We start from the raw sequence: 24,937 nt of genomic DNA on the forward strand, positions 1-24,937 counted from the left end.
TCCGTGATTAAAGATTATTATCTTGTTTCATTTCCCAACGACTTAAAGCCCCGGTCGGAGCTCTCCAAGAAATGAGAGGAAGCGAGACAATCCCTTTCCACTAAATCTTTTGAAGCAAACAGTCAACCAACATCTCAAGCTGCCATAACAAGACAACTGGGGTAACTCTGATGATCACCTGCCTCTACTGTGTTCAACTGACAGTCCTGTGTTTCTGTTTGAGTAATATGTCATACAAACAGTACACACTTTTCAGTGCATCAACAGCAATGATAACGGACAGTGACAGCCACCTCAGTGTCCTATATATATATCAGTTTAAAGTTTTTAGAGTATCCCCCCCTAACCGCCCGTTTCAAGATAAATGGATTTAAACAAATCTGAAACATATAGCTGCAACTAGTTGTTACCATTGTTAAGCTGAAATCTTCTAAGTGCGTGTCTTGTCCAACCAACAGCCCAGGTCTAAATATAGTCAGTCTGCTACCATTGAAAACACAAGAGAAGCTTAATTTAGTTTATTAAACTTTTAACCTATGAGATTTGTGGCTGATTCATTTCTAACTAATCAGTTCAGCTCTCCTGTTACAGTAAGACTGAACTCTGAATTTAAAGATGCTGATTTGTAAATGTACGTCAAGAGTCCCAGTCCCTAGTTTTGAAGTTCCCCAAATAATTACCGATAAAAGATCTACTAAATATTTCCTTTTCATCCACTGATAAATTTAATTATATATTCAAAAAAGAAATTCAGAGAGTACATATGAATTTATTAGACATGATGCGGCTTTGCCAAAACAAACATGTGGCTTATCTTTAACCACATTAATAACTGATAATATTGTTAACAAGAATTCATCTGAAAATTAATTCATTTTTCCATTGTTCTGTTTTTTCAATGAAATGCACATAGTCATATTTGGCGTGTCTAGAATGACCATTTTTCAGTCCTGGCTTCCACTGACTTGATTAAGCCCTCTCCCATGACCCGGAGGTCCTCCAGGATTGCTTCGATGTTAGGAATGGTATTTGCTTCCTCCCCAGTCACCTCCACCCTCCGAGCAGACATTTGTGACGTCTGCCATGAAGGAAAACGGAAAACATCAGGTCAGGGTGAAGGGTGTTGAAGCGTCAGTGAAATGAGAAGGATGACAATCCAAAAGGCTTCTGTCCTACATTAATGACTTTAGACAAAGGACATGACGAAGGCCTTACCTTAAAGGGCATTTGGATGAAGGCCTTTGGCTTCCATAAAACTGTAATCACTGTTCCGCCATAGGGATCACAGAAGAAGAGCGCTAGGTCTCCGAAAGCCTCCTGAAAATGAATTAGATTAGTTGATGCTCATGTTCAAAACTTTTCTGCACTTTATTTAGATGACCAGAATAAATTCATAACATTTGGGGAAACTTTGTAATATTATGAGAATAAAGTTGCAATTCAATGAGAATAAAGTCATAATAGTTCAAGAAAAATTCTACCTGCCCTATAAAACCGAAACGAACAGAAAACATTTCTGATGAGGAATAAATGTCACCATTGTGTGGCTTATTTTATACATAAAATATCAACTTCACCACCTCCGATAAAGTGCAGGCTAGATGTACGTCATCATAGGACATTCAAAGCAGCATTTAAATTATCATAATCGGTTATTGAAACTCAAGACAGCTTCAAATAACCTTAAAGAATGGCACAACAGAGCGTCAGTAGTTTTAATTGATATTTACTTATACAGTGCATATAAAGAGTCTGTCACCGTATCATGTTTGTTTTATTCTGCTCTTCTGCTCTTCTCTCTTTCCTCTAAAGATTATGCAAAAGTGTATTGGCAGGGACCATTCTCTCCTCCCAAAATAATGGTAAGGTAATGCCCCTAACGTGCATACGCAAAACTACGTCCTTGATTTCTTTCTAGTAAAAACCTGCTTTATGGGCAATTTAAGTACAGCCTGGAAATTTTTCTCCTCAGAATTTTTTATTGTAAGGAAGCTGTTGGACGTCAGACAATTTACTTTGGGCCTGAGCAGCCAAGCTGCAACTTGCATGCGCAAATCCTGCAGCACAGCTTTCCTCGCATCCTGTGACAACGAGGCACTATTAACACCACGCCTGCCTTTTAACCTGAAGTTTATTCCAGACGGACTCACTCTGAGCTCTGCCAGGTAGAGGGACACGGGGTTGTAGTCGATGACAGGCAGGGCCCCTCCAGACTGGGCCACATTGCCAGCCATGATGCCCCTGCTGAAGGTGACAGTGGGAGGGTCCACTGCCTGGGTGAGCAGGGGCACCTGCTTTGGGTTCAGGTGAATCAACACATCGTAGGCATCCAGAGGAGGGCGCATGACCACCTGCACAAACACAGTCAACGCATCACAAGGCTGAATTATTACATCAGAATTCATTCAGATAGTGGAACATTTATGAAGACAGTAAGAAATTAGAGTTTTTAAAGTGCTTTTGGCTCACCCTGACATCTTGTATTTGGTCTCTGTCCATCAGCTGCTGTTCCAGTAACTTCAGACTCTCTGCAGCCACCATCACCACACGCTGCAGCATCTGAAGACACACAACCAAAATAACATTAGATTTTTTAAACACGTTAGCTTAGGACACTCTGTTTCATCTGAAAATATTCAGACATGTCATATAATATAATTTATAAACCCCCATTGTGTTTGTAGAATCAAGCAATTAGCACTAGAATGCCCACTTACCAAGTTCCCAAAGCACATTAAATATGACCAACAATTGCAGTCACAAACGACACGAAAAACAACATGAACAACAATATGTATATGTATACCACAATATCCAGGAATTGTTTTAATACAAAGGAGCCGCCTAATGTACCGTACTTGTGTCGGATAGAAGAAGAAGAAACACAGGTAGTATTAGCTCATGCATCAGCAATTATGAAACAAAGAGGTAAATGAAAGTGTGTTCCGGGCTACACTGAAAACTGGCGACCACAAACACACACACCTTAAATAATGTGTGTGTCTTATTTGGGATCTCCTGTTCTACGGCATGGTAACGGCAAAAAAAATTGGAACAACCTTCTTCAACGTTTCTTTGTCATTTTGAGAATTTAAAATTGCTGAATGAAGTTGATCTATAAATGTACTATATGAAATGTAAACACATTATCATCTGAGGAAAGAAAGGACCATTGCTGAGGTCATGGTGGTATTTTGGTGATAGAAAGCATTGAGTGTGTTTAGAGACAGACTCGAGTATTCCGTTAAGGGATTCACTCAATCACAATGTGCTCCCTAGTGGTCATTCAGAGGTATTGAGACAACTACAAATAACACACTGAGCCAGGATCAGCCACACACCTCAGCTTTGTGTTTTGTAACAACTTTTTTTGGGGAGTATGTAAATTCAAGAATAGACTTATATATGCAACCCGAGCAACCACATATGGTAAAATGGAAATCATCCTTAACATTGGGATTGGGAAACAATGACGTCACTATCAGTACGTCACAGAGCACACGGTTCCTGTTCTCCGCCACCGTTATAAAGGAGGATGCTGGGAGAGGCTCAGTGTCAATGTTGAGATTGTGAGATTGGGGATTGAGGTGGGATAGCACAGGAAGCTAATCTGGGTCAACTACGCACCATGGGAAGCTGCCCTGTTTACCTTTTCTGTACACTGCTGTGCGCCGCTGGACTCCTCTACAGCCACGGTTACATCCAAACAGAGGAATACAAAACTAAATACTTAACGTATTTCACCACGACAGAGGACAGCAATGAAAAGCAACTGGTGAGGTACACCTGATGGTCTCCCAAAGCATTAGTGGTGCTATATTCTTCAAAAATGTTATTTATTATTTTGATCTGACTGTTTTCTAATATATATATTAAAGAAATACATAACATTTTGCATTTACAGATCAATGATTTACATGGAGTTTTGGAAAGACTTCAGAACAATCAATTTCCAGCTCTAGGAAAAAAACATGGTTATCTGCCTGTGGTATGTAATGCAACAACTCAGTCCATCTGGACTTATCTCAATTCATAACATCAATCTAGTGAACCGGTTGAGAGAAATATGTTTTTATATATCCATGAATCATTAGCTCACTTTAATTTGGTGTTATATATTTTCAGTGTGATCCAGGAGACCAGTGTGCATTAAGGAAAGGCTCCAGAATTGGAAAACTATGTGACTGCTCTCTGCCGAGAACATGCAACTCTTTCCTACACCGCTGTTTGTGATTCCCACAAATCATTATTAAAATAACAGTAAAAGTAACCTACTAGCTTGTGATCTATTCAAGGGCATCATCTTAAGCATTCCAATTTGTCTCTTGTTCCTGTTACTGACCAGTTGTAACATTCAATCGTCTTCAAATTCAGTATTGATTGCTATTCTATTAAATGTCTAGTTGTGTGAGTTGTGTACTTGTATTAGTGTCAGCTGACCGTTACACTAGGTGCTCGCTTGGTCCACAGGGATTGGTTTTTGTCTTTAGGCGTAGCTATGAACAAAACAGGCAGAGACTCCCTGGAGGCCATGAAGTCATTCTTGATCTCTGTGTAGTCGCTGGCTGCATGTGACAGAAAGGAGAACAACAATCAGACTTGGCATTGTAACAGTGAAGAACACGAGCAGGATGTTAAAGTATGTTGGGTGTGTATATAAAAAGAGGTCAGGGGGGATTTGTTTGGGTGATACAGAGGGGAAAAAGGTGCGTGTGAAAGTGTGCTTGCCTGCAAGCTGGTTGTTTAGGTCGACTACCAGCGGGTTGTTCCTCCAGTCAAATGAGGAGAGCAGATGAAGGAAACGAAGGAAGCCGACCTGAGGAGAACTGAGGAAGGCAGAAATTCATTCAAATGACCTACTGAACGTACAAAGGGAAGATACAAAAAATGTGGTCAACAAATGAGTCTGATTAGGTGCAGCGATTATTACCCCGGAGGAGTAAAGGGTGCAGGCTGCAGGAAAAGCGACGCCACCAGCAGGTCTGCTGTGTCCTCTGTGATGTCTTCGCTGAAGAGCTGAGCCCCGAGCCAGCGTTTGGCCAGGCGACACACTCCCCCGAAACAAGGGTGCTGCTGCTGGAGCCTGTAAACAACAGGATGAAATGTATGAGATAAACAAACAGTGAGGAAATGGTGCATGAAGGGCAAGCAAAACAATGAAGAAACAGGACAGAGACAAAAACATGGTGAGAGAAAGGAAGGACAATAGGTTGAAGAAAGTAGGAACATAAAAATAACTGTCTATACATTTTATAACAGCAAGATGTAGGGTTGAAAATAGGGAACCAGGTGGAACCCTACAACCCTGCTTTCCCAGACAAACAAACAGATATTTAGTTGTGTTGCGTTTTAATTTTACCCATGCAATGTGCTGGTAAGTAGAGGCTTATGAATGGTGGCCATCTCCAGAGCCTGAGCCTCCTCGTTGTCCCTTACAACCAGCAGCCCCTCGGCATTCACACTCTCCCTCAGCACCAGAGGCTCACGATGGTATGCCACATGGACGCGGAACACCAAGCCATCCTGGATGCATAAACAAATGGAATAAAAACAGCACCAAAAAAGAATTCTGTAAACTGTGATATAAAAAAACAAAACACTGTGCCAACCATTTGCATAAGCGTATGACGAAACTTAGAATAAAAAAATAAGTAAAGTTTACAGACTAGTGTGCGACTTGTAAACTAACTCAAAAATATACCTTATGGACATCTAGGTGAGTCGGGCAGGGCTTGCATGTATAATTATGCTGCTTCTTGAGTAACTCTCCCAGGCGGATGTGGAAGGCCGTTCGAATGTGGCGGATGGCGAGACGATCGTGAGGCCACTTTCCACTCCCTTCCATGTGACAAATCACTGCAAGAGCATGATACCAGTTTGAATAGTTTAATCTCTGTGGTTAGGTGGCAGTAATGTTCCTGCTTTGAATACATGGGTTGTAACTCACAATTTTAAAATCACCAGGTACATTACAGAAATCCAGGGAAGTTATGCTTCAGAGCTAGTGTGAATTCGTAAAACATTTTCTATGGCGGACAGTGTAGAATTAGTTAACAACTTCTTTACAAGTTTCTGGTGGTTAGTGTCTACCTGTGATAGGGGTGATATAAGCCGGGCAAGGTTTGCCTTCCTTTGGCACCAATGATCTGGAAGTCTTTTCTCGGTCAAAGAAGGAATAGTCCACCTTCAGTGGCACAGGGGGAAAGACCTGCAAGGCACAGATGACATGTTAGAACTACCATTAAAGTAAAATTCACAATGTACAACAACCAAAGCACACAACACATTGTTTAAGGTTTAAGATTTTGAAAATGTTGATGCATTTTACTGCTTCTGCTACTACTTATTGGTGCAATAATGAGAGCCGTTCCCTGTTGAGAACAAGAGGCTTTACCTGTGTGTATCTCAGTGCAGGGTGGGCTCCTTGCACTGCTGTGATGGAGAGAGGCAGACCTTCCAGCCTCCACAGTTTTCTGCTCAGGTCATCATAGGACTGAACCACTAGTAAACTCTCCTCCTCTCCGGTACTAGGCACCTGAAGAGCAAAATACTTATCAAACACATGCTGTCGCTACATATTATTATATACTATATTTTTGGAATGATTAAAAGAAAGAATTTTGATTAAATAACAAGCAATAATATAAACGTCACAACATTCCAGGCAATGAAGCACATAATAAAAATTACATTACATTACATTACAGTCATTTAGCAGACGCTTTTATCCAAAGCGACTTAGAGGAAGTGTATTCAACATAGGTATTCAAGAGAACTACTAGTCACCAGAAGTCATAAGTGCATCTCCTTTCTTAAACAAGCATCTTAAAGCATAAACCAGAGCAAAAGTATAGTGCAGAGGCAAATTACTACGAGAACAATAATTGCAACAGACTAATACGAATATAATAAGTGCTACAAACTACTACGAATAGGATAAGTGCAGTAAGCATATGCAATTAATTAAATACCAACAGGGACACAAAAAAAAAATGATTCGTAAAAAAAAGTTGGGTTTCCACACAAGAATATACATAATATATATAAAACGCAATTATAATTTATGTTTTTATTTAGAATAATTGCCTCTGTATGTGTATTTATTGTCACTATATTTTTGTCTGTGTAGTTGTATAGTATGTGTATTTATTGTCTGTGTAAGTATGTATGTTTTATTGTCTGTGAGTTGTATGCATGTGTATTTATTGTATGTATAGTATGTGTATTTATTGTCTGTGTAGTTGTATAGTATGTGTATTTATTGTTGTGTAGTTGTATAGTATGTGTATTTATTGTCTGTGTAGTTGTATAGTATGTGTATTTATTGTCTGTGTAGTTGTATAGTATGTGTATTTATTGTCTGTGTAGTATGTATATTAAATGTGTATGTGTATTTATTGTCTGTGTACAGGGACATTGTCTGTGTAGTTGTATAGTATGTGTATTTATTGTCTGTGTCTGTGTAGTTGAGCTGCTCCATGGGGATCAATAAAGGAATATAATCATTTACCTCACTTCCTGTTTTGATGACGTCATCCACCAGCGCCCCCACATAGCGCACACAGGACGCAGGGAGATCTGCATGCCTGGTGGATAACAACATAACACATGACTTTATTCATACAAACAAAACAAAAAAAACAAGGCAACACATTCACACTTACAACCACCTCAATGTCTTCTCAGTTATTGCATATACCGAAAACTATTATCAATTTTTTTTTTATTAACCAAAAAAAGACAGTTGGCGCTAACATTAGCTAGCTTGCTAACGTGATTTATCTTTAAGACTTCAAAAACAACAACAATGAAGCGAACAGGCAGGAGACGAAGCTCAGTGTGGGACTGTTTTGAACAAGTGGGGAACTTTGTCCGCTGCATGAAATGCGACGCGACGCTGAAGTACTGCGGAGGAGCCACCAGCTCCATGATGAACCACATGAGCAGACACCACCCGTCCACGGCGCCGCTGGACGAGGACGAGAAGCCGGTGATCTGCACCGTGGACGAGGAGAGCCCTGCTCACTGCGACATCGTGCAGGTTTCCATCATGTCTCCGAACACAAATGTCACCTCCAACCTCCCAGACTATGTGGAGAGGAAGCGCCTGAAGAGGAGCTCTGTGTGGGACATCTTCATCAAAGTGGACGATGAGGTTCACTGCACTATGTGCGACACCAAACTGAAGTACAGGAGCAGCACCACCAGCATGATGTACCACATCAAAAACAAGCACCCTGACACTATGCCCACTGATGGGGGGTCAGGGGCCACACACACTGAGGTGACTGAGCTCATCTCCAGGATGATAGAGAAGGACCTGCTTCCCATCAATGTGGTTTGTGGTGATGGCTTTCGTGAGCTACTTGCATACACTGTGCACAATTATAAAATCCCTTCTGCTGCTGATATAGCACGCCTTATTGAAGGCCACTTCCACGAGAAAGTGGAGGAGCTTGTAGTGCAGCTGGGTAAAGTGGAGAAATTGGCACTGACTGCTGACCTGTGGACAGCCCTACCATTCCAGAGGTACATTACAGTTTTCTGTTCATTCATTACAGAGGACTGGCAGGGGAGGTCAGCTGTGCTGCAGACGCACAAGCTGCCATCAGACAGCCACGCTACTACAGACAGGGTCATGGAGAGGCTTCTTGACACAGTGCAGACCTGGGGCATCGCTGGGAAAGTGACTGCATGTGTTCATAACAACACGCAGGGCATCCAGTCGCCCCGTGCGTTTGTACGAGTCACCTGGGACTGTGTCACTTGCTTTGCCACCACACTGCAGCTGGCAGTCAGCGACGGGCTGAGTGAGGATCTAGTCCGCATCATTGTTGCTGCAGGGAAACTAGTCAAGCACTTCAACCACAGTTTGCTGGCAAGTGAGGCCCTGGAGCAGAAGCAAGTTCAGATGTGCCTGCCGCGGCACAAGCTTATCCAGTCGTGCAAAGCTAGATGGGACACCATCTGTGATATGTTCGAACGGTTACTAGAGCAACGGTGGGCAATAAAAGCGGTGCTCTCTGATCGCACAGTCACTAACAGACAGGAAGCCCAAACCCTTGAGATTGAAGATGATTGCTGGCAAATTATTGAGAATTTCAAGCCTGTGCTGGCAACGCTGAAATGGGCAACAACAGTCATTTCTGCAGAAACAGAGGTGTCCATTTCAAACATTTACCCAATCACGTTCAGCCTCATTCAGACCCACCTTGTGCCAAAAGACAATGATGTTGAACAAGTCTCTGAGTTCAAGCTGAAGGTTCAGGAGTCACTTAGAAATCACATGGAGGTAGGCATAATCTTATCAATTTGTGCTTTAACTGAAGTATTATCGACAATGATTTCCGTGGTATTTTTTTTATACATAACTATCAATTTCATTTTACTGTTTGCAGGTTGACTCTAATGACCTAGCCTCCAAACCAGCTCTGATTGCCTCTATGCTGGACCCTCGTCACAAACATCTCAGTTTCCTGACGCCAACAGGGAGACTGGCTGCAAAGGTTAAGCTGCATGAACTGGTTTCAAAATTAGATGTGGTAACTACTACTGTGGGCCCAAAGGATGAACAGCAGGAGATCCTGGTCACACCTGATATTAGCCAGGTGGCAATGCCCTCACAACTGAGAAGTCACACCAAAAACACCATGATGTTGCTCCTAGGAGACAACTACAGTTCCTCCTATGCCACAGACTCTGAGGCTCAGGTAGATTACTACTTGAGAGACATTGCTCCGTCACTTGACATTAACCCTCTTGAGTGGTGGAGGGTTAACGGACCGAGATTCCCAAAACTGGCCACTCTGGCGAGGCACTATTTGTGTGTACCTGGGGTATCGCTGCCATCTTTATTGTCAGAGGCTGGACAAACATTTGCAACAATGCGCACGAGACTGAGCCCAGAGCATGTTGACATGATGATCTTTGTAAACAGAAATGCATAACGAAATGCATGACCCTTCACGATGGAGGTTATATCTGACTTCCCATACCAATAATAGCAAAAGGTCAAATGAGAGGGCAGAAGGCAGTAGGTGCAAGTTAGGTAGACACCTTGATTACATGTTACAAGAGAGAGAGGATGGGGAAGATGGCAGCTACTCTTCCACTGTTGATGTGTTGCATATGCTGATGTGAATAATGCTATAACCTATTTTCATTTCAGTCAACAAAAAGTTAGAAAGCTTAGCTGCTTATCTATACCTAAATGTAGTTCCCAACTTTAAAAAAACACAGTGATTTGCCTCACTTGACTTGATGTGTTCACTCAGCAATATCTGAGTGAACACATTGTCCCTACAAATCCTCGGTATTTAGCATGAAACATCAGTCATACCCAAACATCTAGTGGAGGCACCCAATAGTGTAACCTTTACCTCAACACACCACTTAGATATCTATACAAATCAGGGTAAAACTCGGAAGGAAAAAAAATGAAGGAAAATCTGTGGTTTGTTCCTCCGTTACCATGATAGCATACTGAATATTTGTATTATAAATGCAGCTAGAAACTCAGTGACCGAAACTAACACTGTATTAGTAACAATATTAATGTGATATATGTTGTGTCTCAGTATGCTATGCCAAGATGAAATACATACAGCTGTAGCAGGTGTGTAATTATCTGTCTGGGGACCAGTCTCTTTTGGCACATGCTCTCTCCATCCCACAGCACGGCCTCGGTGATGGAACTATCCTGGAAGCGACGCAGCTCGGAGCGAGAACCCCACAGCTGACGGAACTCAGCCGCCTAGCAGAAGAACGCCGCCGTTATTATTGAATCATTACACAAGCACGGTTACACATATATGATAAAGAAGCAAGTCAACAAAACAAACAAACAAAAAACTGCTTATATACAGTCATGTGACAGGTGTGTCTCTCTTACATGTGTCAAGACAAACGTTCTAAAAGTGCAAATGCTAGCCATTTCAAAAATGAAATGCTACATTTGGTTAAAATATTACAATAGTATTAAACCTCTCAAAATCTTTACAATCATATTAGATTAAGCATATGAAAATATTTACATTTAAGGTCTTCTCTAATCAAATACACTGGGGGTAGGTTGTAAGTACAAATGTCTTCCTCCTTGTACAACTTTTAATTTACTAATTAAGTAGAGTTAAGTAAAATGACCTGGTATCTTCAACCCCTACGGAAAAAATAAAACACTACACAGATGCACAGAAAGGAGAGAGAGGTGAGGTTAGGGCGGCTGTGGCACACGAGGTAGAGCGCTCGTCCCGCAACCCGCAAGGTTGGTGGTTCGAACCCCTCTACAGTCAACATGCCGAGGTGTCCTTGAGCAAGACACCTAACCCCAAGTTGCTCCCCGGGCGCTTCTTAGCAACCCACTGCTCCTCTGGGATGGGTTAAATGCAGAGAATTGTAATTTCCCCATTGTGGGACTAATAAAGGATTGATTGATTTATTATTATTATTACCTTGGGGCTGTCAGCAGCTGGGCCTTTTTCCAGGACGGAGGCTGCCAGCTCCGGATTTAAGAGCAAACCAAAGGAGAGGGGAGGTTGAGCTTTGTGTTTCGGGGCGTCACTCTCCACAGACCACTGATGAAACACAAAGTTAAGATTGTTAATCATATGTACTTGTGGTTACTTCTGACTCCTTTCTAAAGACACTTTCAAACTGGTTTGAGTCAAAAACATACTGTTATAGTAGCAGTATTAACACTAAGTAAATCAGGGTTTTGTTAACAGTAACTTAGAAGAATCATGAAATTAAGCACTCAAAAGTCAGTGTTTACGTTCTGCCAGGTGAGCAAGCCAGAAGTGGATTACTGTAACCTCTGAATGTAAATCTTTCCTACCTCAGGGTCGGGCGAGAGGGAGTGGGTGAGGAGGTGGATCCTTTGGCCCAGTCCACTCTGAAGCAGTGACAAAATAAAAGGGAGTGCAGTGTGGACATAGTTCCCACTGTGGTCCATCAGCTCACTGAGGAGATTCATTTTCTTACAGCTGGACTGAAGCTTCACCAGCTCACATAACCTGAGTGGGAGATGAAAAGCAGGATCAGAATGGGAAGTCAAAGACAATGTGAAAGATATCTGTTCTGAAAGGAAAAATAACTACTGTGATGTTAAGCTAGCAGTGGATGTTTTTCTGTCCAGTATTCTATTTATTACCTGACATTTAAGATCCTGAAAATGACTATATCTATGAGAAGGTGTATGAACTATCATAAGCCTTAAAGGCGAGGTGAACACATGCAAAGCATAAGTGCTGCTTATGAAGTACATAACACAAGCAGTGGATAAAATGTGGTTTTGTTGCATTAGCTGATAAATAGAGTCTTACTGGAATACGTGGTCACTTGTCCTTATCATTGGTTTGGGTGTCATGAGAAGGCTGTGGAAGCCATCCACCGTAGGGTTGTCCCAGAACTGCATCGATACAGATGCCTCGTGCTGCAGCTGAGAACCAATTTGAAAATGATCAAAACATGCTGCTTGATCTCAATAATCTAGTTTTGAACACACATCACAACACTTTTACAGTATTTACCTGTTTGTAGGTACAAGCAGTCATGTCAGCACACATGTTGAGATGTCCTGAGGGGTCAACAAACACAACCTGGAAAGCATTATGGAAGTCTGCAAGAGATGGCTGCAGGGAAAAAAAAAAAAAAAAATGGGACAATAATGATTATTTAGGAGGGTATACCAAAGTGTGAATAAACTAGTTGGACAAATTCAGACCACTCACAGCTGTAGAGTCAGGATCTCTGGCTAGGCTAATTCCATTCACTGTCAGGTCTGTAGATGCTGAGGGTTTAAATGAGAAGTGGGTAAGTTGCAAGATATTCAAAAAAAGTAAACTAAATCAGTAAGGTCCACTTCCACATATCAAATTGTGTTACATATTACCCTTATTTAAAGAAAACTCTGGTTTAGTGGATTTTCAATTTACGTACCCAGGAAGTTCAAGCTGTTTCGAAGCATCTGATAGGCTGTCATAGAGTTACTGATTCTGTGCGTTGTCAGCAGATAAGCCAACAACATTGAAGCCAGGAAGCCATTAAAACAACCAGTGCCCTATAACACATTGAGAGAGCAATGCAGTGGTGAGGTGATGTAATCAGTGTTAGAACACCAGTAAATAGATACAATTTAAAAAGAAGGAAGTAAGCTCTGTAAGCAAAAGAAACCATTTCAAGCCTCCTACCTGGTCGAGCTCTCTTTGCCGAAGCCAGACTTTGAGCAAAGCGGCTCCATCAGCAAAAGCGGAGCACTGGGAGCTGACAGCAGAAAGAAACTGGAGGTGAGCCCTGGGCAGTAAATCCCCCAGAACAGAACTATTGTAATGCGGAGTGGGAGGTTCGCTGCTCTCTGCAACACACAAAACAAACAAACAATAGTAATTGGTTTGATATTTCGATTCATCTGATGCCCAAATGTGGTCCTGAATAAACATATGAATGCATTATTAAAGGAGATAGGATAATTGTGATGGATGATATTTGAAGAACTTGGTGTATAAATTAACAATCTTACCACCCTGGGAGGTCTGCAACTCGCTGTACCACTCTGTCCGGATATTATTCCTCTGCGGGTGGAAACGGCTGGGCTTGAAGAATCCAGGAGGCGGACATGCATGAACACGTAAGGTGAAGCTGGGAGAGTCTTTACCTGAAATATGGGACACCACAACACATTACAATCCAAAACAAAACACTGCTAAACAAGCATATGCAAAGAAACGAATTGCTGGTCAAAGCCATACATTGAAAACCAAATACAAAGCTTGTGAAGGTTGGCAGTTTTTGTACAATCTGATGGTAATTCAAAGTTGAATACCTGGAGGGGTAAGCAGCAGAACGGGTCGGAGTCGATTGCCATGCAGACAAGAGTAACGCATGCTTCCGATGTCAGAGGAGGATGCAAGATATTGTGCCAGGCCGGCCAGGTAAAGAGCCCTTTTCCTCGGATACCTCTGGTTCACAACGTCCTTTGGGTGGAGGACATCCTAACAACACAAGGATGAGCAGACAGAAGACACCCGAATCTTGTTTAATCTTGTGAATTCAGTGCATTGCTCTCACGGCCACCAGTGATGTATTAAAATGAATAAAGGGGGCAGGTGACTTACAGCTGGGATTGTGCAAGCCAGGTCCACCATGATGCGTGGTTTGGTGCAGGTGCCCAGGGGGTAGCTGCCGATCAGATCAACAGAAGCAGGGGGGGCCATGTGGAACTTGCCTTTTGTTGTTTTCGGCATCAGGAGGAAAGGGACCTTGACTGCACTTGACAGCCATGACGGGTCACTGACCTGAACACATAGAGATTAAAGTGGTTACAGGTTTATCTGTGGATTTGTGGAGAGCTTGAAAGAATGGAATTGAGAGTTTATCCCCACAGATGAAGCTGTTCTTACAGATAGAGTAATACATACCTCCACCTCTGGTGAATCTGGTACGGTCTGGAGCAGCTTGGTGACTGTCTGAATGAAGGAATCTATCTGCTGTTTCCTACGCTCACTCAGGGCGACCTCTTTCAGCAGCTCTTCCATCTGTTATTGGTGATAGATTAGAGACATTTACTAGGATGTGTGGAGGTGTGTTGTTTACATGGGACCACAAGCTTGACTTAAGGCATAACCCCCATTCTTTTTCATGTCTCTGTTCAGCTTCCATGTCGGTTATTTAGAGGTCTCACCTGCATCTTGAGCAGGCTGCAGTGAAACAGGCTTTCAGCCTCTTTCAGCTGGTTCAGCTCCTCTGCAGTAGGAGGTCTGTACAGATCACTTCGGGACATCTTCACCGGGTGGTAGGCCTCCTTCTCCCCTCCAGCCTCCTCAGGTTTGCTCCTTTTGGCTTTAATGGGAGCCTCGTTTTCCTCCTCCTCGTGACTCTCAGAGGGAATCATCTGTAAAATAAAACACCACAACATGTAGCTTGGTTTGATTCAACTTTTAACATGTATTTTATTACTTGTAAGGAGTCAGATAATTACCATATGAGGTAGTAGATACTTTATGCCATTAGAGCATCAATTCTGGTATGTGTCTAACAATTATATGTATATATATATATATATATATATATATATATATATATATATATATATATATATATATATATATATATATATATATATATATATAATATTATGTATATTTGCCAGACAAATATTATATACATTTAATATAATATGTGTATATAATATTATATACATATATACACATATGCACAGATTGTAAAGCCCTCTGAGGCAAATTTGTAATTTGTGATTCTGGGCTATACAAAATAAACTGAATTGAAATTGAACATATTATATTAAATATATATAATATGTTTATTAAAAGTATTACTGACTGTATTTGCTGTACATTCAGTTTTTCTTAGGTAGACACTGCACATTGAGCAAAATCTTCCCAATGTAACGTTAAGATGCCAAACTGTAGCAAAGCATGCAAGTAACACCCGTGTGGACCGGTTGGTAAACTGTCCCGTGTTAACTAAAGCGGCTACAATCACAACACATGTCGCCAGTCTTACCTCTGCTGGCTCCTCAGCAACCGTCTGCTTCTTCTTCATGTCTGATTCTCTTTTAATGTGATGATTATTCTGCTATGTTTTAAAGTTTGATCAACACTGCTTTCCCTTCATTGCGCTCTCACATGTGCAACGGGTCAGACAAACGTGCTACCAAGGGAACTATGTCCCTGATTGGTGGAGAGGCGGCGGAGCTGGATGGTGATTGGTTCGCTGCTTCCTGACCCGCCTACTCTAACCGGCTTCAACAAGATAGGTTGCATGAGCAGTCTCCCGTGCGATTGGTGCTCTCTAGAGCCACTGAAAGACAACTGTTCATGCCTTAAAAACAAAAAAAAAGAATGCAAATATTTCATCATATTTATCAGTTTAATTGCTATATTTCATTCAAATCACTACACTGTGTAATTACAATATAATCGCATTATATACAGAGGTGTTTCTGTTATTTAGCCTACCCTCATTGATGGAGTAAACGAAATAATAGCAACACCTGCAGGTCATTTAGGCATACTTACAGTAATGAACTGACAACATCTGCTATATGAAGGCACAGGAAATGCATTTATAAAATCAGCATCATTGTCAATCACTCATAGTCGAGGATGACTGTCTTCCTGTTGGTGAAATGGATTATTAGTGGGTCTTGGCTGTAAAGGCCCATCTTGGATCCACAGGGTCTGTTGAAGTGTGGCTGCAGTTGTGTGTCACAGATGTGGTAATTGCAGGTTGAGGAGCAGTTTTAACAGTAGGTCCCTTCATAAGTCATCCTTCTTCCAAGGTTCCTGCCACAGGCCATCACAGGCACGGTTATTTAGGTTAAAGAGGCATTTCCTCAGGTGGGATATGAGGTTATACTTGTCCACCTGGGGTCGGCTTCCCTCTCCAAATTGGCCAAAACACATTTTAGCCTCACAGTTATTGTTAATCTTTACATATGAAAAGCATATGGACAAAGACTTAATATCAATTTAGCCTCAATATTCCATAATCCATAAATTTCCTTGGTTCAGGGATGTAGTTTTTATACGAGGAACTTCTATCAAACTATATGTTTGCTTTATGCTGTGGGAGGCTTATCTAGGCTTTCTTTTTATATATTTTATAATTATTTATTGATATAAAAACGAAGAAACGTCCATGCATACATTGTATTCAGTATATCAAGTATATATATTGTATATGTGCACAGTGTATCTCACAACATTGTATTGCAAATGCAGAGTTGCTAGGAATGGAATGGTCCAAATTTTTCTTATTCTCATTTTTTTTAGCCTTCAGCGTACACTATATGACTTGTTGTATAAGAAGGATATTTTAATTTCAAAAACATATTGCTTAATTCTGCTCTAAATAGAGCCACAGACAATCAATTATCACAGTTCTTGGACTGAAACAATGGGGTGACTTGAGGTGGCGGACCTGTGGTAACCTGATCAACTGAAAACAGTGGCACGGCAACATCACTTTGTATCCCCCTCAGCTTGGTAGACCTGGTGGGAGGGTTGCATTTCAGAGGGTTTAATTCAACTGCCTGAGAATCCAAGAGAGAAACACCCTTGGCCAAAACCATTGTGTCCAGTCTCAGTGGCCCAGAGGACACCACCCCGCCCTTTCTATGTCTAGAGGGGGACAATTTCTTCAGCCATACGTCTGCCTCATTTCTCCTCTGAAACTCTGTTGGCTGATCCTTGGAGCTGGTTAGTTGCTTTAGTGAGGCACCGGTCCACTTAGTTTGCTGATTTTTATATCTTGGTTCTAGTGTGGATAGTCCAACTGGTTTCTTGGAGTTGGGATTTGTGTAGTTGTTATCCACAATCTCATACTGAGGAACGATGAAGTGTTGAGGCAGGCAAGAGTGATCAAGCTTTTGTATTGGTTGGTAGCTCTTATGCTGACATAATGATCCAGTTGTGTGGTTAAAAACAGCATGTACACAATCTTTTCCCTCTACATCCACATCCTTTTTCTCTGCCGAAGACGATAGGGATGAAAGTGATTTGCTTGGAACCGGCTTGAAAACTGGTGGTAAATTAACCTGCTGCCTTTTCTTCAGATCCGTTTTTGGAGGAGGGCGAGGACTAAGCACTTCATAGCGCTTGTAACTGAAAGGCCTCCTGGGACTTGTTTCCTTTTCAGATTGCTTTGGAGAGCTCTTTGTTTGGGCCATAACATTACATTGCTGGTTGACTCTTGGCTCTGTTTGTACTGGGACCTCACCAATGTCATCATCCTGTTAGAAACAAATATAGAGATAGAGATATGGATACAGATAACCTCTCGGTTGAAATCTGAATAGGAGACTTGCAGAAGAGACAAATTAAGAGTACCTGATGTGAGGCGGGATCAGGTCGAGGGGTAGCATATACAACAGGCACACATCCTTGAACCCATGCATCTGAAGTTGCTGGCATAGGCTCCGAGTCCTCTGTTTTAGATGCTTCCTCTGGTCCTCCCCCTTTATCTGGGCACAGGATTTGTTGCTCTAGAATCTGTGTGAGGTAGCTCTTGGCCCAAGATGCAGAGAAAGGTGCCATCTTGAGAGCAAAGACGGGAAACATCATGGATTTTGTACATGTATTATGCGTTTCAATCAGTGAGCTGATGTTCACATTGAAGTGAAATCAATATAAAATTCATCTTGCCTTTTCTGTTTTACCTGTCTCTTAATGTACACTTTGAAACAGCCTTCCATGACTTTGCTCAACAGCTCCTCCATGATCTCTCCCACTGCTTCATCTGCATCCTCCTGGATCAACATGTCTGTCCATTGGGCCAGAGTTAAGCGACCAGGGATAATGTCTTCCACTTCCAGGTCCTGTGTTACAGGTGTGTTAGCTTGGACGGACGTCCTACGATTTTGCTTTTCAGCTTGGGACTTGGCTGCAGAGCGGGGCATCTTGGTTCAGAGGCTGGTTCTAAATATAAAAAATAAATGTTAGAAAAAAGAACATGGGTTGAAAAACAGAGATGTTTGTGATGACGAGGACTTTAATATAAAAGTACAATGCGATGAATCATTTCAAGAACTTAATTTGGAAACTGCAACACTGCAACACGATCCTCAAGACCACAAGTCCTCAATTCCTATGTCCTTTATACAACCTAGTCTAAAACAAGTGGTTTCCCTTAATCAAGTTGCACTATAAGAACATACGAAATATCTGAACTAGTTTAGACTTTCGTTAATGTGTAAATGACTTGCTAGAAAACATTATGCAGCAATGTCCAATTAATAGCAATCAAAACAGGAAGTCAACGTAGTGTCACAAGCTACAACATAACAAACTATGTAAATATGTGACCTTATTCTTTTGTTTCACTTATGCATTTATAATTCAAAGTATATGTTGCTATTGTAAAATGTAATACCTTCTCATATCTCTTTTACTATTCAACCTAAAACAATCATATGAGGTAAAGCTAGCATAATGTATATATTACAGCTGTACCAGACACTCCTCGCTGCACCCTCTCTTCCGTGTTGGTCTACGGTTGCTCGGCAACCAAGGACGCAAGTGTGACGTCGTACGTCGGGTCAGCGTGGTTTCTATGGCGACGCGGAGCTAATCCTGTTGCTAACCAGAGCTAACAGCGCCGGTTACCGTTCACTGTACGTGTAAGAGTCGGTGATGACAACGCCAATGGTTGCTAAGGACAACTGTTACGTAACTAGTCTGAAGCAGGAGTATGTGCAGTTTGTCACACAGAAGTAACAGCGTAGTAACGTCGGGTTGTCGCTAGCATAGCCAGGTTGCGTTAGCATGCTAATCTTTAGCATTTAACCCGATGCTAACCTTTATTTTCTTATCTTAGGCTAACACCAAATCGGCTTTTTTTAACACACTGTCTGTGCTAAGAGAAGACAGCTCGATGTATCACAGAGAGAAGAGCATCCAGGTCAAAAACAGCGCCTCGTCGCTGTACAACAACCTCTGCGTGCTGCGCATCGCCCCGCGGCGCCTCACATACTTCACGGTGGTCCATGCTAACGTGGTCAACATGGTCAGCGCGTCCTGGGACGGACTCAACTACTCCCACCGACAGCTGCAGTCCAAGGAGCCCAATGTGGCCACAAGCACGTCCCTCATCATGCAGGTCGGGTGTATACATGTGTGCAGCTTGTTCAGTGTGTATTCAAATCAGATGATCACTGCAGGAATTGTCAGGAGACTGAGGTCTTCAGGAGTGCAGGGAGACCTCCTGAAGACCTTTTTCAACTCTGTGGTGGCATCAGCCATCTTTTATGCAGTGGTCTGCTGGAGCAGCAGCATCTCAGCAGCAGACAAGAAGAGACTCAACAAGCTTGTCAGGTGTGCTGGGGTGTCCACTGGATACGGTGGAGGTGGTGGGAGACAGGAGGGTGATGGCCAAGCTGTCATCCCTGATGGACAACACCTCCCCCCCATGCAGGACACCCTGGCAGCTCTGTGCAGCTCCTTCACCACCGGCTGCTTCACCCCCGGTGTGTGAAGGAGAGGTACCGCAGGTCCTTCCTTCCTGCTGCTGTCAGGCTGCACAACCAGCTCTGCTCCCAGCAGACCACATGACACATGACATTACATTACATTACATTACAGTCATTTAGCAGACGCTTTTATCCAAAGCGACTTACAGGAAGTGTATTCAACATAGGTATTCAAGAGAACTACTAGTCACCAGAAGTCATAAGTGCATCTCCTTTCTTAAACAAGCATCTTAAAGCATAAGCCAGAGCAAAAGTATAGTGCAGAGGCAGATTACTACGAAAACAATAATTGCAACAGACTAATACGAATATAATAAGTGCTACAAACTACTACGAATAGGATAAGTGCAGTAAATGGTACAGTTTAAGATCAATTTTAAGAAAGCAGAGAACAATATACTTAGTCTATCCTAGCAGAATCAAGTAGTTCAGTATCCCTCCAGAGTCAAAATACACTGATGAACAACACCTCCCACCCCATGCAGGACACCCTGGCAGCTCTGTGCAGCTCCTTCACCACCGGCTGCTTCACCCCCGGTGTGTGAAGGAGAGGTACCGCAGGTCCTTCCTTCCTGCTGCTGTCAGGCTGCACAACCAGCTCTGCTCCCAGCAGACCACATGACACATGACAATAATAACATGACAATAAAAACCTGTGCAATACATTACACATTACACTGTGCAATAATAGTTAAAAAAGTTAAAAATAGTTGAAATAGTTGTTGTTTTTTTCTCTGTCTGTAAATATAATATTTCAGTTATTGTTGTTTCTTCTACTGTTTTTTTTTATTGCTTATTTATAATACTTGTTTTATTTTATTTTTATTTTTTATTTTTTAGCTTGTCTTCTTCTACTATGTCTCTTGTGTGCACTTTACTCTACGCTGTTGTAAGTCTGCAAATTTCCCCGCTGCGGGACTAATAAAGGATTATCTTATCTTATCTTATGCTCCATTTATACAAAGTGCTGCAAGAAACTCATTTATTTTATTGAAAAAAAAAAAGTCAGTGAAGTCAGTGGCTAAATTCTGTGACACCCCCCCACAAAACATCTGCAGACACTCTTCCTTGGAAATGAACACATAGTCATAGTCACTGTTTATTTTGTATCCAGTGTGTTTGAATACAGTGCTAAAACAATAACAGTACCATATCACAAACAGTTAAGACAGCTTATAAAGATGTTATAAAAAGAATCATTGTGTTGTTTTGTCTTTTTGCTCTGGCATACTGCATATGCATTTTTTCCTGCATCATAAAAATATAAAAATATTTTGTTTTCTTTGTAACAGGCTGCTTTTTGTGCCCTGCCCTCTCGTGAACTGCTGGTGGTGACCTCTCAGAAAGGCATCCAGGTGAGTTGTTGTTTATCTGCTCTTCTCTGCAGTCATTGGTAGTCCCAACATTTGAAGGAGGCACTGCTACTTCTGCTACTTGTAAACTTATCTTATCTTGCCTGCATGTCTGGACTGTGTGTTTTTTTAAATGTGAACCTGAACCAAATAACTAATGTATGTGTTTTTGCAGCCCTTTACTTTTTTATGATATCAATCCTTTGTTTTAGATGTATGAATCTGATGGCTCCATCATGGTGTACTGGCATGCCCTCGATACTCCAGAAACACCTACAGGTAAAGTTGCATATTAACTGGATTTGCTGCAAATGTAGACAGTCAAAGATGTCCTGTCTCAATTATTTCCATGAAATCTTTGAAAAGATTCAATACATTATATAATGCAATATAGTAACATATGGTACAGTGTGATATGATACAATAGATTTTGACACAAGTATAGTCTCTTGTTTCCAGAGACATGTTAGTGTTGTTGATCCATCCTCATAACACAAACATGACTAAAAACATCAGTGGGAGGACCTGATTATTATAATGAAATAAATTGTATCCAGGCATCTGTCTACACCTACATTATCATATCAACACAATCACAAGTGGGTGTGAAGACATTGTACACATGAACAAGATTTTTTTGTTTTGTCAGATTTACTCGCTGGCTTCTGTTGCCTGCACATTTACACACATGTTCATATATGCATATTTGTGCAATCACGCATCTGTGTGTGAGAGAAAAGTATTGTTCAAGAGTTTTATACCAAATCTATTGCACTCACAGAACTTCTTTTTGTCCCAGTTCAAGCGGTGTTTGCTCGAGGAATATCAGCAGTGTCTGAGAGTTATATATGTGTGGGTAAGTACTAAGTAGAATATATTTACGTAAATTCGAAATCCAGGTCAAAACTCAACAGTCCATGTCACTCTCTCTCTCTCTCTAGGCGTTTCAACTGGTTCAATTCTAGTATTTGATGTTCCCAGTAAAGGCAGTAATATTACCTTGTCGGATGTCCTGGAGGGACACAAGGAGTCCATCACTGACATGGCCTCAGAATGCTGTGGCGGCGAGGTATGGCGTTTGTGTGTTTAGTGTGTGCTTTGTCTGCCGTCTGTCTATTTCAACCTTTTTATATATATAAGCCAGCTCTGTGGTGGGTCTGGAGCTGGACAGTCTGGAGTCAGTGGGTGAGGAACTGTGGCAGCTGGGCCGCTCATTCAGTCATCAGCTCATTCCACCAAAGAACAGGACGGAGCGCTTCAGACGCTCATTTGTTCCCACTGCCATCAGACTGTATAACAACAGCGGAGACCACAGTCTGTCATCATGCTGACCAGCCCCAGCCCCAGCTTTATTTATTATCTTAATCTGTTTACTCTGTACTTGAGCTGCTGCAACACCCGAATTTCCCCCATGGGGATCAACGAAGGAATATCTATCTATCTGTATATATATATATTATCCACTCTGTTACTGTCTCTCTCCCCTCAGGTGTGCATAGCTGATCTGGTCAGTGCAGATGATGGGGGGAACCTGTGTGTCTGGCAGTCTGGGGAGGAATTTAAGTTACTCAACAATATCCCTGGCTTTGCGTAAGAAGATGATTGGGTTAGGGTTAGGGTTAGGGTTAGGTCAGTATTGATGTATAATGTTAGATTTAGCTAACATAAAGTGGTGCAATGGCAGCCTACATTATGTTACATTCTACTGTCTTTTGTTTATCATTCCCCTCCGAGCTGTAATCTAATATCTATTATCTTTTCCCTTAATTCCCCGATGGCATTCATCTTCCATCTACCTCACTGCTCTCAGTATTAGCTGCTCATCTGTAAAGCTGTGGAAAGGTACAGTAGTGGCAGGTTACGGCACAGGACAGATTCGTCTCTATGAGGCAGTGACGGGAATCCTGCATGCTGAGGTCAACGCCCACGCTCGCTGGATATACTCACTGGACATTGCTCCTTATCCTGGGCTGGTGAGTTGTATTTTAACCTAATGGGGTTGACATTTATTATTTGAAGTGGCAAACACAGATAACATGAAGAAGGGATTCATAGAATTATTGAATTCTTGTTTATTTAGCTCTAAATAATATTCAAGTGTATCTCAAATCATTTTTGGTGTGTATCTCATACCATTTTACATGATTTTGCTTTAGCTGCTGTCTGCTGCTGAGGACTCTCTAGTCAGGGTGTGGCACCTGACAATGAGCCCAGAGAGCCAAAGCGTGGAGGTAACTTGACTTAAAACCGAGTACAAAGCTTGTTCAGAATCAAGGCACAATTTATTGTGGGTTCCTACAGGTTTAGCTTACAATCTCTCTCACTTAGACGCTGACTGTCTGTTTTTCTCATTTCCCTATAGATTGCCCATTTGCACAATGAGTGTGTGACGGACACGCAAATCTGTGGCGCCAAGTTTTGTGACGGCGATGGTTATGCCTTTGCAGTGACAGGCTATGACCTGAGTGAGATTATCCGTTACACACAGGCATAGGACTACGTATATGAATGTGAATTTGTTATATTTGAGTGTTTCTAGAAAGATATTATGATCCACAGAGAAAAGTCAAAAAGGGGCCATGTAAGGGTCAGGATGGGATTTTGCAAGGAAAGGGTTATTTAACATAATCTTTTTTTTTACAGTCCTTCTGTCTCTATTACTGTACCTACAGGAGATTAGCATATAACAACCTATTTTAAAAGTAAAAAGTAAATGTAGACATGTTTACTTGTTTTATAATGTAGCTTTAAAAATATATAAATTATTCTGTTATTTCTTCTGATATAATTATTGTTTCAAGCAGCTGTACCAGTAAAGTTTGTCAACAAAGCAGCTGAGTCTGGGTCGTAATTGTGCACTTTACAAATACACCAATAGATGGGGCTGTGGGTCAATTACTTTTGAGCAGGGCAATGACAGTGTAGTGCTGACAGATTTCACTAGACAGAATGGGGATGCCTAAGAGGTGAAAAGCATAAAGAGACTCTCGGAGAAAATCCACATTTTGGTTGGATACTGTGTGCAAATCACAAGACACAGGCCCTTAATGTCAACCAGATTGGTAAAATTGCAGAGGGAGGTCAAACACGTTCTGTGTTCATTTCATTGGCTAATATCTCAGAGAGGATAAACCTTTAGAGAATGTAAAAGCAATAAATGATGAGATGTATTTTTATATAAAAACTGAAATCATATAAAAATAGAATAGATAAAGAAAAAAGAGCAATATATAAATACAAGATCAAATGGCAAGCAAAGTGATAATAATGTCAGCAGAGTCAGCAGGAGGGCTTCATATGCATCATGATGCGTTCAGTCATGTCCGCACTCTGTGACAGACTTAAATGTATAATTACATTTTTACTTTTATGTATTTCCTGTTGTAATTATTATTTTCTTTACAGTCCAAGATAGCTACGTCTGAAGCAATAATGTTTTTTCCAACTATGTCTTTGATGTATTTGTTACCCTTGCTTTCTGGTAACACCTTAGTCAATAGGTATTTAAACAGTAGTTTCTTTTATTTCCTAGAAAATTGCTTGAATATCTAGAAAGGACTTCATTGAAAAACAACCACCAAACTTCCATTCACCATTTTTT

General features: G+C 41.4%; 4 protein-coding genes across 5 annotated transcripts; 2 read left to right on the forward strand and 2 right to left on the reverse strand.

Moving 5' to 3' along the window:
* Positions 1-735: 735 nt before the first annotated feature.
* On the reverse strand, positions 736-15,665 carry nol6 (nucleolar protein 6 (RNA-associated)). The gene is made up of 26 exons (XM_054610388.1): positions 15,520-15,665; positions 14,678-14,887; positions 14,415-14,531; positions 14,112-14,291; positions 13,820-13,988; positions 13,517-13,651; positions 13,188-13,351; positions 12,937-13,057; positions 12,729-12,787; positions 12,528-12,629; positions 12,321-12,436; positions 11,834-12,011; positions 11,451-11,573; positions 10,605-10,753; positions 7,511-7,586; positions 6,395-6,535; positions 6,091-6,208; positions 5,702-5,856; positions 5,360-5,523; positions 4,931-5,083; positions 4,729-4,826; positions 4,441-4,565; positions 2,470-2,559; positions 2,151-2,351; positions 1,216-1,317; positions 736-1,078 (listed from the first exon to the last, which is right to left on the reverse strand). Exons 1-26 carry the CDS (start codon positions 15,556-15,558, stop codon positions 929-931), a joined length of 3,435 nt encoding a protein of 1,144 aa, XP_054466363.1. The 5' UTR covers positions 15,559-15,665; the 3' UTR covers positions 736-928.
* LOC129100860 (E3 SUMO-protein ligase ZBED1-like) lies at positions 9,214-10,513 on the forward strand. The gene is made up of 2 exons (XM_054610391.1): positions 9,214-9,292; positions 9,399-10,513. The coding sequence occupies exons 1-2, from the start codon at positions 9,287-9,289 to the stop codon at positions 9,945-9,947; spliced, it is 555 nt and encodes a 184-aa protein (XP_054466366.1). The 5' UTR covers positions 9,214-9,286; the 3' UTR covers positions 9,948-10,513.
* An 89-nt stretch (positions 15,666-15,754) lies between the features above and the next one.
* LOC129100858 (uncharacterized protein C2orf81 homolog) lies at positions 15,755-19,668 on the reverse strand. 2 transcript variants are annotated; one of them, XR_008531679.1, is made up of 5 exons: positions 19,485-19,668; positions 18,176-18,434; positions 17,847-18,053; positions 16,035-17,749; positions 15,755-15,827 (listed from the first exon to the last, which is right to left on the reverse strand). XR_008531679.1 is itself a non-coding variant. In XM_054610389.1 (4 exons), exons 2-4 carry the CDS (start codon positions 18,413-18,415, stop codon positions 16,886-16,888), a joined length of 1,311 nt encoding a protein of 436 aa, XP_054466364.1. In that variant the 5' UTR covers positions 18,416-18,434; positions 18,969-19,017; the 3' UTR covers positions 16,016-16,885. The 2 variants fall into 2 exon arrangements, 1 of the variants encoding a protein (XP_054466364.1); XM_054610389.1 differs by lacking the exons at positions 15,755-15,827; positions 19,485-19,668 and adding an exon at positions 18,969-19,017 and having other exon boundaries at positions 16,016-17,749.
* Positions 19,033-24,154, forward strand: wdr54 (WD repeat domain 54). Its single transcript, XM_054610390.1, has 10 exons — positions 19,033-19,129; positions 19,333-19,614; positions 21,277-21,339; positions 21,549-21,615; positions 22,136-22,192; positions 22,278-22,405; positions 22,826-22,926; positions 23,147-23,309; positions 23,493-23,567; positions 23,699-24,154. The coding sequence occupies exons 2-10, from the start codon at positions 19,390-19,392 to the stop codon at positions 23,828-23,830; spliced, it is 1,011 nt and encodes a 336-aa protein (XP_054466365.1). The 5' UTR covers positions 19,033-19,129; positions 19,333-19,389; the 3' UTR covers positions 23,831-24,154.
* Positions 24,155-24,937: the final 783 nt, after the last annotated feature.

Source organism: Anoplopoma fimbria, chromosome 13 (assembly GCF_027596085.1).
Source record: "Anoplopoma fimbria isolate UVic2021 breed Golden Eagle Sablefish chromosome 13, Afim_UVic_2022, whole genome shotgun sequence".
NCBI lineage: Eukaryota > Metazoa > Chordata > Actinopteri > Perciformes > Anoplopomatidae > Anoplopoma > Anoplopoma fimbria.